Raw genomic sequence first — 14,664 nt, 5'->3', positions numbered from 1 at the left:
CTGTGCTGTGCATCTTGCTTTAAATCTTAGATTACTATTACCTTGAAGAATAAAGAACAAACGATTTGGTTTAATTTACTGTGAACATAATGGGCTAGGGATCAACATGAAAAAGGGTGGGCTTGGGTCATGGTGGGGTGTTGGAGTTAAAGTCTGAGAAATACAAGCCTCATTGACATTCACTTTTCAACTTGAATTCACATCGGCCGAGTTTTTTCCAAGTGTCATGTCAGCAGCTTCTTTGAAGTGAGGACTTGATGGATTTAGAGAGTAAGGGCATTCACACTTACCCCGGATTTAGGTGCCTGCCTGAGAAGCCTCCACAATTGGGCACCCACTAACCTACCTTCCCCCTGCCCTTCTCCCACCACAGGGCCTCTGACATCCCCTTCAGCCCCCACTACCTTATTCTGATTTTTATTTTCCTCTTACCTTTCCCCCCCCCGACCCCCAAAGGCTCCTGAACTTTTTTAAAAATATTTTTTCCCCCCACCATGGGACTGCTGACCTCCTACATCCATATACCCTTGCCCACATCATCTCTCCTCCAGTCCCTGGCACGGGCTTACCTGCTGCTGCAGTCTTCACTGGCTGACTGGCTCCCTACCTGACTGACTGACTGACTGACTGAAGGCTTAGGCTGACCTCAGGATAGGGAACCAATCAGGGATGTAGTGTTTGGTGAAAGCCCAAATTGAAGGTTCCCCATGACTTACTGACTCGCCCACTCCCTGTGGGCTGATGTGGTGTTATAATGATATAGATATCAATCACTCATAAAGGATTGTGTAAACATGTGGGTTTGTACATTTAGAGTAGACACGTGGGAACATTTATACAAAGGTACAAAGCTTGAAGACATCAGAGCTGTGCTGTGTTCTGCTCACAGTCAAAAATGAAACGAAGACTGGATCACATGACGCACTTCATTTCTAATGATGTTATGCTGCTATCCCTTAAAGGCCTATTACAGCACGGGCTTGGTCTGTTTCTTTTTTTTAAAAGCAACAATTTGCCCAATAAGTACTGTATCTTTTACTGATGATTTTGCATTTTAACTAATTAATAAGTAAATCATTTCTGGACTGTTTCTTATCTTTAAGTGGCTTAGCCCCAGATATTTTAAAAAAACAAACCTAATAGACCTGTTCACTGAATCATTGAACAAATTGTAGACTTTTCAAAACTGAAGATGACTGGCACACAGGCAATTGAATGAACGAGTAGGGGAGTGAGACTAATTGGATAGCACTTGCATAGAGCTGTCAAGGGTGTGATGGGTTGAATGGCCTCCTTTTCTGCTGTACAATTCCATGATGCACTTTAGCCATGATGCCTAAGCCTTCAGTCAGTCAGTCAGTCAGGTAGGGAGCCAGTCAGCCAGTGAAGACTGCAGCAGCAGGTAAGCCCGTGCCAGGGACTGGAGGAGAGATGATGTGGGCAAGGGTATATGGATGTAGGAGGTCAGCAGTCCCATGGTGGGGGGAAAAAATATTTTTTAAAAAGTTCAGGAGCCTTGGGGGGCGGGGGGGGGGAAGGTAAGAGGAAAATAAAAATCAGAATAAGGTAGTGGGGGCTGAAGGGGATGTCCTTTAATGAGGTAGGGGAGATGTCAGTGGGAATGGTATCTTACTGCAGATTGATTTTTTCCAAACCTGTGTAATGCCAGGTAAAATTGTAAATGCCGCAAATCAAGTAGAACTATATCCTAGAGATACAGCCCAGATCTTCAACATCTGAAATGCAAATTATTTTTCTTTCTTTCTTTCAGATGCTGAACAGTTTTCTCTCTTTCTAGCACTTTGTCATTTCCAATACAAATTTGTTATGCCTTTCTTATTGGCAATGTTTCCAAAAGCTTGAGTACACATGTGATAATTGTGTACTTGGTGCTGTTGTGCACTGTAACTAATAGAAAGGTGTTGAAGCATGCAAATAGCCTTTAACTGATAGCAGCTGTAGCCAAGTCCTGTGCTCTGTTTAAGATGAGTCCTTTTTAAAATAGAAAGGGTTAAGTCTGTCCAGATAGTTTGTTTAGGCTTCAAATTGTAATGCCTACATCATAAGGAAAAGCCAGGTTTAATCATGCCAAGCCAAGTCTTTCAAATGCATTATGTGAGTAACTTTAGAATCTGGAATTTGTACTTGTCACTTACTGCTTTCAAGCTAATGTGCCCTGGTCCTAACAATGAATTACATAAATCCTGATTTAGAATAACTTACTTGATTAGAATTGCTACTATGATTTTTAGCTTAGACATTGGAAGTATCACTAGTTAAACCTGATTTTGTGCAGACTAACTAACCAAATGTTGTATGCCGAAGAGACGCAGAGATATTGGGAGTTTACAGTATGCAGGTGCTAATTTGTAAAACATACATCTTTCTTTAGCACGTCTCTTGAAATTGAACGATATGGAGTAGAATTTCACTGGAAACACATGAGCCACCTGCTTCAGCATTCGCAAGACTTGTACCAGCATTTAAAAAGTCCAATTACAGTAACTAAAGATCTCTGTTTCTCTTGTTGTAAACCCTTTATCTCTTTTAAGGGGCCTCCCTCAATCAGAGGATCTTTGTGTGCCAATAGCATCGAAACTCTTATTTGTGTCAGGTTAGATCACTTCAGAATGTATACTTCACCATTTGGCACATTAGCTGGCATAACACTTGGTTGGCAGATAGTGTATTGTGACATCTGTAGCCCAACAGCTTCAAATAAAATGCAATTTACTTGTAGATCAATGCATTTCAGGACTAAAAACCTAGCAGGGGTGAAATTGGTCAATGCCAGCAGTATGAAATGGGCTTGTAGCCGATTTTTTTTTTCCATTGCACTAATTTTTAATTTTCCATTAACTTGGAAGATATGGCTAAAATGTTTAATTCCAAGCCAATAAAAGTGGCAGTGAAATTATGGGATGACTCCCAAAAAGCGTTTGAACCATCATTGGGTTAATTTCAGTGGAAAGAAGATTGGACACGGTGAAAAATCAAATGAAGCGCTTTGGATTTCTGTAGTTTTGAGCATATATAACAAATGTTGTATGAATGAATAGGTGTGTTAGCTGTTGCAGGCTACAAGATTTCACACTACTGAGAACCGTACTTTCCACTAGAGAATTAATGGAGTTTGAATGAGGCATTTAAGCCCGTTTTTTGAAGTATGAGCTATGGCTAGTGCATTAGATGAGAATCCAGATCAAAGCACTTTTCACACTTTAACCTTGGGCTGTTGTTTGTACTTTTTTAATGCATGAAAAATAAAGCAACATAAAATTTTACAGTTTGACACCATGCCAATCAGTTGAATGCCAGAAAGTATTGTAAATGTCAGCTAATCCTGCTGGTAATGTGCTGAACCTGAGCACATAATCCCAATACAAAGTTCATGTTTTAACAATGTTGTCCTTTCAGACTTGAGCTCTCCCTCCTGAAGCAGGGATACAGTATTCATTATTACATGAGCATAACTGGCCTTGTTTTAAATGGTAGCATGTTTCCCAGATATCCACATGAGTCTGTTACAGCACGTCAGGGCAACTTGGGGATTTTTCTGCATTCCCCTTGCTGTTCTTTGTGTTTGTTTGGTCACTGCACTGCTTGTCTCAGTACATGCCGCCGCCAATGCCTTTGTTCTGCAATACAGGCTCCGAGCGGATTAAAGAAAACTGTAGGAATTTGGAGAGCAGCCCTTTTGGTCACTGTTTCGTGTGACAACAATCAATTGATGAAGAGCAAGAGCATTAACATGAGTCAGCTTTTGCTGATTTCTACCAAAATTGCTCCTTGGAATTAACACGCACTCTAAAACATTGCACAAAAATAAACCTTGCTGCATAATTAGTGCTTTCAAAACTCAGTAACTGTCTTGAAGCTCACAGCTGCTACCCTTTAAATATCTATTCAGTGCAAGACTTTTTTGATCATGCTGTTGTATACCGTCAGTTGATCTCCATTTGTCTTATGCACAGTACGTTCATACAATTTGGAAGTGGCTGTGTTTCATCTGTGCTCAAAGCTTAATGTTTTGTCTAGCCATAACCTATGTGATTATATATAGCAACTTATTTGATTAAGATTATATATAGCAACTTATTTGATTGAGATGTCTTCGTGCTTCATATAACATATGTTACTTTTTAAATGGTGACTTATGTGACAAGACAAACATGGTAACCATTTTGCATACAAAAGTTCCCCATGATGGTGAATTAACATGCTTTTGTTTTGACGGGGGTGAGTATTCATTGAATGAATAAGCAGTTTTTAGTCTAGGCACCAGGAGACCATTACTCATATAGTGTGATGACTCCTTTGGAACAAGCAACTAGAACTCCATTTGGATGTCTCATTTAAGGAACAAAACCTTTGACAATCCAGCAGTACTCTTTTAGTATTGTACTTGAATATCCTCTTACATGCTGAGCTCAAATCCTTGTTTTATCTGTCACTAACGCTTTCTGGTGGCTCGGGTAGTCTAAGGTTTGAATAGGCATTGGATTTTGAGAGTTTTTCCTCCCGAGCGACCATGAAAATTTGGGTCCTGCTTGACTCATTGTGAATATAAAGCAGCGATGTGCACCCTTCACCACAGTGTGAACTACAGAAATACAGATTGAAATATACTTCCTCCTCTCCACTTGTAGCTTTGTTCATTTTATTTATGGAGATGTACTGATGCAGTAGACCAATTGATCTTTGTGTATAGTCTCCTCTTGAACAATTTTCCTCTGTCTGTTTGTTCATGTTACAGAATATTGGTTATGCCTCCCTGCCCCAATTTGTGTAATGCTTGTGCAGGAAAAACACCTACAACATGGAATGGTGCAAATTACAGATGGGGGATCTTCTATACCAGTCTTCACTATGAAGAAACAGATGATAAAAAGTGCAACTCGGTTTTCAACAGCATACTAAGTTATAACTACTGCTGAATAACTTCTTTGACCCTTGAAACTTGACATTGCACAAATATTAAATCTTTCTGCATTGATTTCATAACTTTGAAATATCAAATATTTAAAGTAATTCCCCTAATTATTATTTCATTCTCTAAACTTTATGAAAAGTGAAGGCTGATCGGTACTTTTAATTCCCTGATTTGCTGCCTGTGAGAATTCTTCAATGTGATTGGTTTTTGACCTTGATTAAGATTGTTGCTGAATGCCTCTGGACTTGGCGCCAGGTTCAAATTGACATCGGGAAAGGTGAAATCGCACCACGGAGATCGTTAGATCTTTGTGGAAAGCAATCCTTGCTGATGACCACAAAACCTAGGCCCATGCGTTTCCGAAAGATGTTGCGAATCAACAAGTCGGTCGACCAGTTCTTTGAAAGTTCCCACTTGTGTTAAATAAAGTTTGTTTTCTTGGCGCGCAATGCGGCTGTTCCTTTGATGACACTTGTACTGCAGTATATCCCAATGCTTGTACTGTGCCGCTTTGAGCAGGTTAACATTGTGCACTAACAGGATTTGTTGTTTGTAGAGCAGGCCTGAATTTTCAGCTGGTTGGATTATAGCATGAAAAATAAAAGTGAGAATGTTGATGTTCCAGCCGCATTACTGAGCCAGGCACTGCATCCTGATCAAGTTTATGTAGATTGATTTTTCTAACTGGCCTGCTGCTGGCTTTGACCAGTAAGCATTCAACTTGCAATAACCCTGCAGCACCCTTGAATGCGCGTGTCTAGAACAAATGAACAGTTTAAACCCGGATAGTTTTACGGCAAAGGTTGATGCTGGTTTTAACATAAGAATAATCATTTCAGGATTCAGGAGAGGGTTGGCATGTCGGTGCAATCTGGCTGTTTAATGATTTAGTGCAGCCTTGCTCCTTGTCTTCCTAATACGGATCAGTTACATTGGAAGTTGATCTCTTCAGTCTGTATGCACCACATTTCCAAGTCCTGCAGATACCGTAGACGTGGCACAGGGAGCCTTGTGATGCAGTAAGATGTGAGGGAAATCTTCTGGTAATGGAGTGTAAAGAAATATAAAGGTTAATGACGATGCCTTTAAACCTTCAAAGGACTATACTGCTACCGTTGAACTATGGAAACATGAGACAGCAGAATATTTGATCATGGATAATAAAAGTTGAAGGATGTGCGGTGAAACTCTGCAAGCCCAGACAAAATTGTGGATGTTAGTTCGTGATAAAGGAGCCGCGTGATAAAATGCTAGGCCAGACTGAACTGTCCCCCTTTGAGACGGCAAACAACAGCCTGGACTTAGCTAATATCCTGAACAATACATTGGAAACAACAGAAAATGCTGTTTCGAGCTCTTGCTTAGCTGAGCAAAAGAATAAAGCCTCTTCAAAAGCTACTGAATTTCAGTGGGAGGTTAGACAAGCTGAAGTAACTGCATTGCAACACTTAGTCTCCACACAGTGGTTAAAAGCACTGGCTCTGGAACTGAACAACAATGAAGGTGACACTTGTGATGGAATAGATGAGGTGATGGCGGGCAGTCATGGAAATGAAAATGCTTTAATTATGAAAAACAGCAAGATGAAGGGGGAACGAATGGGCCAGCCACCACCCACTTTGAACTGCAGAAGCAGCACTGGTGGTATTTTTGGCTCTGCATCAATCAATCGATGTGATCAAGTTGTATCTGAAGCCAGAGTGGAAATTGTTGATGTGGCGTCCGTAAGGAATGAGTTTCTTGATAACTGTAATAATAACAATTGGTCCCATACCATCTCCACTTTCACTGGTTCAGAAGGCAAGGTGCCAGATATTTTCACAAGCTTGCTGGTAGTGAGGAAGGACGCCAAAGGGGGAGACAGAGGGACTTTTTGCAAAATGAAAGCAGCAGATGCTGACCTGGCTTTACTGAGGTTGAAGAAGACAGTCCAAAGAAAACTTGGTGAAGTTGTAAGCATCCACGGTGATCTACAGACCAAGGAAAGACCAGTGTCAGGTGGCAGTTTTGGGCAGGTAAAATTTTACAATCTGTCGTGCTATAACTTTTAATACTGCACAGGAAATAATCCCAAAAGACAGGAATCCAGCTTGCATTTTAACCTTTGTATGGGGGTGCAGCAATGAAAATGCTGCATTTAGAGACTAGTATTGTAGGAAGCAAAAGCCTTCCTTGTATCATTTGAATAAAAAAAAAATCTCAAAACTGTGGCTTTCCCGTTTACACTTTTGGAAACACTTTGTAAGAAGCAGTGCCTGTTTTCTAATCCACTTGGAAGATGAGTTGTTTTGCCCCATCAGACTTCTCTGAAAGTTAATACTTGCTTTTTGTTTTGTTTGTTTTTTTTTGAATAAAGCAAGACAAGCTGTACACGTGGGCAGCGGTCAGCCAACCAACCCAGTCCCATGACCACGTGGAAGGTCGCATCCCTGGGAGAATTCAGGCTGTGTGGCCACCAGCCAAACCCTGGACGGAAGGAAAGCTGAAGCCTGTGGAATCGGGTGAGCACGTGCAATGGAAGGGAGGTGGGGGAGGGAAAACATTTGTAGCTTGCTTTCAAGTTTTGTTGGTTGTGATAAGATATTACTTTGCATCACGATTCCCTTCACGCATCAACTTCCCAATCTGCGCTGTGCTGATTTGAGGCAAGCAAGTAGAGACTTGTTCCCTCAAGAGAGCGAGCTATACCATGGTCAGCTCGGCCTCTGCTACATCTGTAGTCTAGTGCAGGTGCTCATGCCCTTTCTACTAAAGTCCAATGGATGCAGTTCAACACACAAAAGCATTAACTGATGCAAGCCATTTAGATATAGCACAGGCCTTGCCCCTTGATGCAGGTTAGTCTGATATTGTTATTTAGATATATTATTCATAAAGAGCTAGGAGCTAACTGTTGTGTGAATATACATCCAGGGTGCCAAGATTCTCTTCTGCACTGCAGTTAGGTGCCAGATAGCAATGTATCAGTCTATCAGCCCACCAGCCGCATAGGCCGTATCAAGAAATACAATCAATGAAGCTCCAGCGTTTTGAGTCTAAAGTGTAATTATTTCTAACTTTATGGGAACCAGAAGACATAGCTGATATCCTCTGGTCAAAATAATTACAGTAATACGTGTGATTTTTGGCTGTCTCAGCAGATTCCCATCTTGTATATGGTGCAGTCAGATTTTGTAGGTAATGTTGGAAGTTATTTTGTTTTTGAAAATCCAAATTGCCCACAGGGGGAGCTCCTTAAAATACAATCCCACTCTTATTCCCCAGAAGAATGTCGAGCAGGTAGACAATTAATTGAAGCTGGACAAAATGAAAAAGCTAAATACTGCAGATGCTGGAAATCTGGAATTTAAAAACAAGTAATAAGACTGAGTATTTCCAACGTTTTCTGCAGGGAGAAAAAGAGTTAACATTTCGGGTCTGTGACCTTTCATCAGAGTTCCATTTAAAAAAAAAAGAATCCTGAAACCCTCTGGCTTTTCTCTCCACGGATGTTGAGTTTTTCTAGAGTTTTCTGTTACTTTAATCAAGTCAGCACCATAGATCATGACTCACCCATAGCTAGTATCACTGAAGTACATCACCATGACGATTGGTGCATGAGGAAAGGATCAAGGCAGTGGGGTAGCTCTGAGATGGAGAAATGCCATTTCAGAATCATGGTCAAATATATTGCAAGTCTAGAACATTAAATTCAAGCCTGAGATTTCCCAAAACTAGCTATTTATTTTAATCCTTTACTTTTGTTATAAACCCAGACCAGACCCCCGAGTTTTTGGTCCATAACCAGATCTTACCAATGATGTTTTGTTTAAAGTAGACCAAGTTTGAGATTTAAGACACTTGCTAAGAGAATAAGGCCACAAGATTCCACAGGTTTTGGACAAACATAAACTTTACTATACATGGTCAAAAAGATAAAACAATTTACAATATTTAATTCATGTGCACCTCATATAAGTTAACAGGCAAACTGTGGTTGAATACACCACACTGTACAATAAATAGCAAATGATACCAACATAGCTCCCATGGAATTTTCAGCAACTCTCTCAAATGTCAGTAAACAGTGGGTCAACCAATTTAATTGGAAATTTGTCTTTTTCATGAGGGACTCCAGACTTTTTTTTACTTTTGAAGGTGAAGCCTCTGAATCCCCTCAAAAGTCACTCCAACTTGGACTGCCTCAATGACTGCCCGCCTCCCAGGGTTTCAGCCTCGTCTCCTGAAACTCCATTCCCCAGGATTTCCAAGTCTGCGCTCCAGCCTCTGCTTACCAGTGCAAATTTAGCTCTTTAATAGCTGACTAACTTCACTGAGCTGGCACAGCCCCTGGATTTCACCAAGTTCCAATCTCCTCAGCTACGCCAAGCTATAAATGGCTCCCAGGGCTTCTTCTGAGCCCTAACCCTTTCAGCATGGAGCCAGTGACCTTCTGCCAAATTCTCAGATCCCCAGGACTTCTCCTGAGCTCTAACTGCACAGAACTATCAATCAGCTCCTGGGACTTCGCCTGACTCCCGACTACACAGAGCCAGTTCATGGCAGCACTTTTGTTGGCTGGAGCCTGCTAACAGCAGTACCTTTTGGGATGGCCTTTTCCCAACAGAACATTCACTCCCCCCAGTAAACATACAGATAAATTGAAACCCTAGAACTTTCTTAAATTACATCCATCTCCAAGATGACGTAACCTTCCAGGGCTCACAATGCTTTTAAATTAATTGTGGCTCTAACCCCCAAACCAAATCAACTCCCTGGGCTGCATTTGTTTGCAAGCAGTGTAGACCCCTCAGTCTCCAATTCTTCAGCTAAGTAAGCCCACCGCTGTTTATGATCTTGCCTGCTGGCTGCCAATCCTTTAAATCAACGTGACCCAAACCTTTTAAGTGTACAAGTGTTCAAGCTGCTTTGGTTTACTTTATCTCTTTTTCCATGTTAACTTTAACCTACCCAAAACTAAAAATTACCTCTAAAATATTGTTATGAATCATGAACTAGATATTTATAACACATTGCAGCATTTTTGAATGTTGCATTGTGATCTCGCTGCTTACAATCCAGGGAGATCCACCTGGCCCAGATTTGCACCTTTGAGTAGCAGGCCTCAGGAGTTTGAGACCTGAATGCAAGATAACTGCATTACATTCTCCATAGAGACCAGGAACATTTAAAAAAAATAAATGTGAGCTGAAAGAATGACATGACAAGATTTCATATTCCAAAACTTTTACTGTAGCAAATGACTAAAATCACCTCTCGCTAAACACTAGTTTTCGTAGGCAACTTTGAAATAAAGAGGAACATCCCTCTTTTGTACTTATCATCCCAAAACACACACCACAGAATTAAAGACATTTTTAAGAAACAATCCAGTTCCTCCAACGTTTCCAATGGGTGCCCTATCCCTTTTTTTGCCAAGTAGTAACTTCGAGTGACCTTCTCCAGGCATTTTCCTCAGTTTCCAGAGAGCCCCTTAAATCCACCACTAGTAGTAAGGCCTGTTCAATGATTCTTTCCCCTTGCTAAGACGAATTGCTAAGATGGCTGAAGGATAAGTCTCTTTGACTAGAGCTTATATCCCTCCCACCTCCAGCATTGGTAGCTTGTAAAGCCAAGAGCCTCATCTCGGCCGAACACACAAAACTGCTGTGTGTCTGTGATATTTATTGATTTGTAGGGCAGCATGTAACTTGATCTCAAAAATTGTTTCCTCTGTTCTCTTCCATGTGGCAACACTAAACACATTAACCTTGAATTTTGGTAAAACTGCTGATCAGCTCTTTGTCAAGAATAGCTGAACTCCAGAAGTGAAGTGAGAGTGACTGCCCTTGATATCAAGGCAACATCTGAGTGTTGTATCAAGGACCCCGAGCAAAATTGAAGGCAATGGGGATCAGGGGGAAAACTCTCTACCAGTTGAAGTCATATTCAGCACAAAAGATGGTTGTGGTTGTTGGAGGCCAATCATCTCAGTTCTGGGACATTACTTCAGGATTTCCTTGGGGTAATGTCCTAGGCCCAACCATTTCAGCTGCTTCGTCAATGATCTTCCTTCCATCATAAGGTCAGTAGTGGGGATGTTCGCTGATGATGGCACAATGTTCAGCACCGTTTGAGACTCCTCAGATACTAGAGCAACCATGTCTAAATGCAGCAAGACCTGGACAATATCCAGGTTTGGGCTGAAAAGTGGCACGTAACATTCGGGTTACACAAGTGCCAGGCAATGACCATCTCCAACAAGAGACTATCTACCCTCTTCTTGACATTCAATGGCATTACCATCGCTGAATCCCCCACTATCAACACCCTGCAGATTATCATTGACCAGAAACCGATCTGGACCAGCAATAGAAATACTGTGGCTACAAAAGCAGATCAGAGGCTAGGAATCCTGTGGTGAGTAACACTCCTGTCCACCATGCACAAGTTAGGAGTGTGTTGGAATGTTCTCCACTTGCCCCGTTGCGTGCAGGTCCAACAATACTCAAGAAACTAGACACCATCCAGGACAAAGCAGTCCACTTAATTGGCACCCCATCCACACACACTCCCTCCACCACCGACGCACAGTAGCAGCATTGTGTACCATCTACAAGATGCACTGCAGGAACTCACCAAGGCTCCTTAGACAGCACCTTCAAAACCCATGGCCACTACCCATCTAGAAGGACAAGGGTAGCAGATGCATGGGAACACCACCTGGGAGTTTCCCACATCCCATGAATAAATAAGAAGAACTTAACTCCCTTTCAGCCTAGAAGTAAATGGACGGTTTACAGCCCAAATGTTTACATCCCTGGGCTTTCAACACCTTTCTAGGACTTTGGGAGACTGTCTATTCATTATAAACTCTGATACCGCTGCTATTGCCTTCCACTGTAAATAACTTGCACCTTCTTAGTCTAAACCTTTCTTTGATCTCTGACAATCAAACCACCCAGGCTTGCTGTCAGGCAGACTAGAAAGTGGGTCACATGACCCCTGCATTTACCCTTATTTTAAAGCTACAGTCCCAAAAATAAATTTATAAAACACATAATTGTAACGCTATTGGGGAGCATCTGTGTACCAGTCAACTTAAAAGAATGTGGGGGAAAAGGTTCTATCTTGAGTGCAGACATTTTTAATAGTTCCTGTGTCGCTCCTAGAACATCAAAAATTAAGGATCATAAGAAGCAAGAGCAGAAGTAGGCCATTCAGCCCATCGAGTCTGCTCCGCCATTCAATGAGATTATGGCTGATATGAAGATCCTCAACTCCACTTTCCTGCCTTTTCCCCATAATCCTTGATTCCCTTACTGATTAAAAATCTGTCTATCTCAGCCTTGAATATACTTAATGACCCAGCCTCTACAGCCCTTTGCGGTAAAAAGTTCCACCGATTCACTGCCCTCTAAGACAAGAAATTCCTCCTCATCTCTGTTTTATGTGGGAGCCCCCTTACTCTGAAATTATGCCTCTGGTCCTAGACTCTCCCACAAGAGGAAACAACCTCTCAGCCTCCACCCTGTCAAGCCCCTTAAGAATCCCTCTGTGCTGTAGCTTTCTGCAATCTTTCTTCATTTAAATAATATTCAGCTCCTCTATTCTTCCTTCCAAAATGCATAACCTCACATTTTTCCACATTATATTCCATCTGCCACTTTTTTGCCCACTCACTTATCCTGTCTATATCCCTCTGTAGACTCTTTGTGTCATCCTCACTAGTTGACTTCCCACCTAATTTTGTGTCATCCGCAAACTTGGCAATAGTACATTCACTTCCCTCATCTGAGTCATTAATATATATTGTAAATAACCTAGCACTGATCCATGTGGCATCCACTAGTTACAGGTTGCCATCCTGAAAATGTCCCCCTACCTCAACTATTATTAGTTAGCCAATCTCCTATCCATGCTAATATGCCATCCCCAACACTGTGGGCTCTTGTCTTATTAAGTAGCCTTATGTGCAGTACCTTATCAAAGCCTTTTGAAAATCCAAATTTATTACATCTATTGGCTCCCCTTATCTATCCAGCTTGTACCTCCTCAAAGTATTCTAATACATTTGTCAGGCATGATTTCCCCTTCATGAACCCATGCTGACTCTGCTTGATTATATTATGTATTTCTAAATGCTCTGCTATTACATCCTTTATAATAGACTCCAACATTTTCCCAATGACAGTTGTTAAGCTAACTGGCCTATAGTTACCTGTTCTTTGTCTCCCTCCCTTTTTGAATAAGGACGTTACATTGGCAGTTTTCCAATCGTCTGGGACTTTTCCAGAACTTAAGGATTCTTGGAAGATTACTACCAGTGCATCCACTATTTGTGTTGCTGTCTCATTTACTATCCTAGGATGCAACCCATCAGGTCCGGGGGATGTATCTGCCTTTAGCCCCATTCGTTTCCCTAGTACTTTTTCTCTAGTGACCGTTACTGAATTTATTTCCTCCCCCTCTTTTACCCCTTGATTGTTTAGTATTTTTGCAATGCTGTTAGTGTCTTCTACTGTGGAGCCTGATGCAAAGTATTTATTCAACTACCCTGTCAATTCCTGGTTCCCCATAATTATTTCCCCAGCCTCATTATCTAAGGGGCCTATGTTCACTTTGGCACCTCTCTTCCTTTTCATATATTTAAAGAAGCTTTTACTGTCTGTTTTTATATTACTTGTTAGTTTACCCTCAAAGTTTATTTTCTCCCTCTTTATTATTTTTTGGTCATCTTTTGTTGGTTTTTAATACTCTCCCAATCCTTTGGTTTACCACTAACCTTTGCCACGTTGTATGTTTTTTCCTTCAATTTGATACTATCCTTAACTTCCTCGGTTAACCATGGTTGGTTTATCCCCTTCTTAGAATCCTCCTTCCTCACTGGGATATATCTTTGTTGTGAACTATTTTCTTAAACGTCTGCCATTGTTCATCAACTGTCTTTTCTGCTAAACTCCTTTCCCAGTCCACTCCGTCCAACTCTGCCTTCATTCCTTTTTAGTTATCCTTATCAAGGAGCCCTAGCAAAACTGGAGTCACTGTGAATCAGGGGGAATACTCTCTGCTGGTTGGAGTCATACCTAGCACAAAGAAAAATGGTTGTGATTGTTGGAAGTCAGTCATCTCAGCTAAAGGACTATCACTGCAGGAGTTCCTCAGGGTAGTGTCCATCTTCAGCTGCTTCATCAATGGCTTTCCTTCCATCATAAGATCAGACGTGGGGATGTTCACTGATGATTGCACAATGTTCAGCACCACTCGTGACTCCTCAGATACTGAAGCAGTTCATGTCCAAATGCAGCAAGACCTGGACAATATCCAGGCTTGGGCAATTCGCGCCACACAAGTGTCAGGCAATGACCATCTCCAAAAACAGAGAATCCAACCATCGCCCTTAGATGTTCAATGGCATTACTATCATTGAATCCCCAACTATCAACATCCTGGGGGTTACCATTGACCAGAAACTGAACTGGACCAGCTATATAAATACTGTGGCTACAAGAGCAGGTCAGAGGCTAGGAATTGTGCAACGAGTAACTCACCTCCTGGCTCCCCAAAGCCTGTCCACCATCTGCAAGGCACAAGGCAGGAGTGTGATGGAATACTCCCCACTTGCCTGGAGGAGTGCAGCTCCCACAACACTGAAGAAGCTGGACACCGTCCAGGACAAAGCAGCCCGCTTGATTGGCACCACATCCATAAACATTCATTCCCTCCACCACCGACGCACAGTGGCAGCAGTG

At 41.7% G+C, this 14,664-nt stretch overlaps 1 protein-coding gene across 1 annotated transcript in view; it reads left to right on the top strand.

Annotated features, from left to right (window-relative positions):
• fmn2b (formin 2b) overlaps positions 1–14,664 on the top strand; it is a 399,672-nt gene that overhangs the window by 39,030 nt on the left and 345,978 nt on the right. The window contains exon 3 of the mRNA XM_078557267.1: positions 7,290–7,434. Coding sequence (XP_078413393.1) covers positions 7,290–7,434 — 145 coding nt within the window. The remainder of the gene's footprint in view (positions 1–7,289; positions 7,435–14,664) is intronic.

Source organism: Cetorhinus maximus, chromosome 14 (genome assembly GCF_964194155.1).
Source record: "Cetorhinus maximus chromosome 14, sCetMax3.hap1.1, whole genome shotgun sequence".
NCBI lineage: Eukaryota > Metazoa > Chordata > Chondrichthyes > Lamniformes > Cetorhinidae > Cetorhinus > Cetorhinus maximus.
Note: the sequence above shows the minus strand (reverse complement) of the source record. Positions and strands in the feature narration are given on the sequence as shown.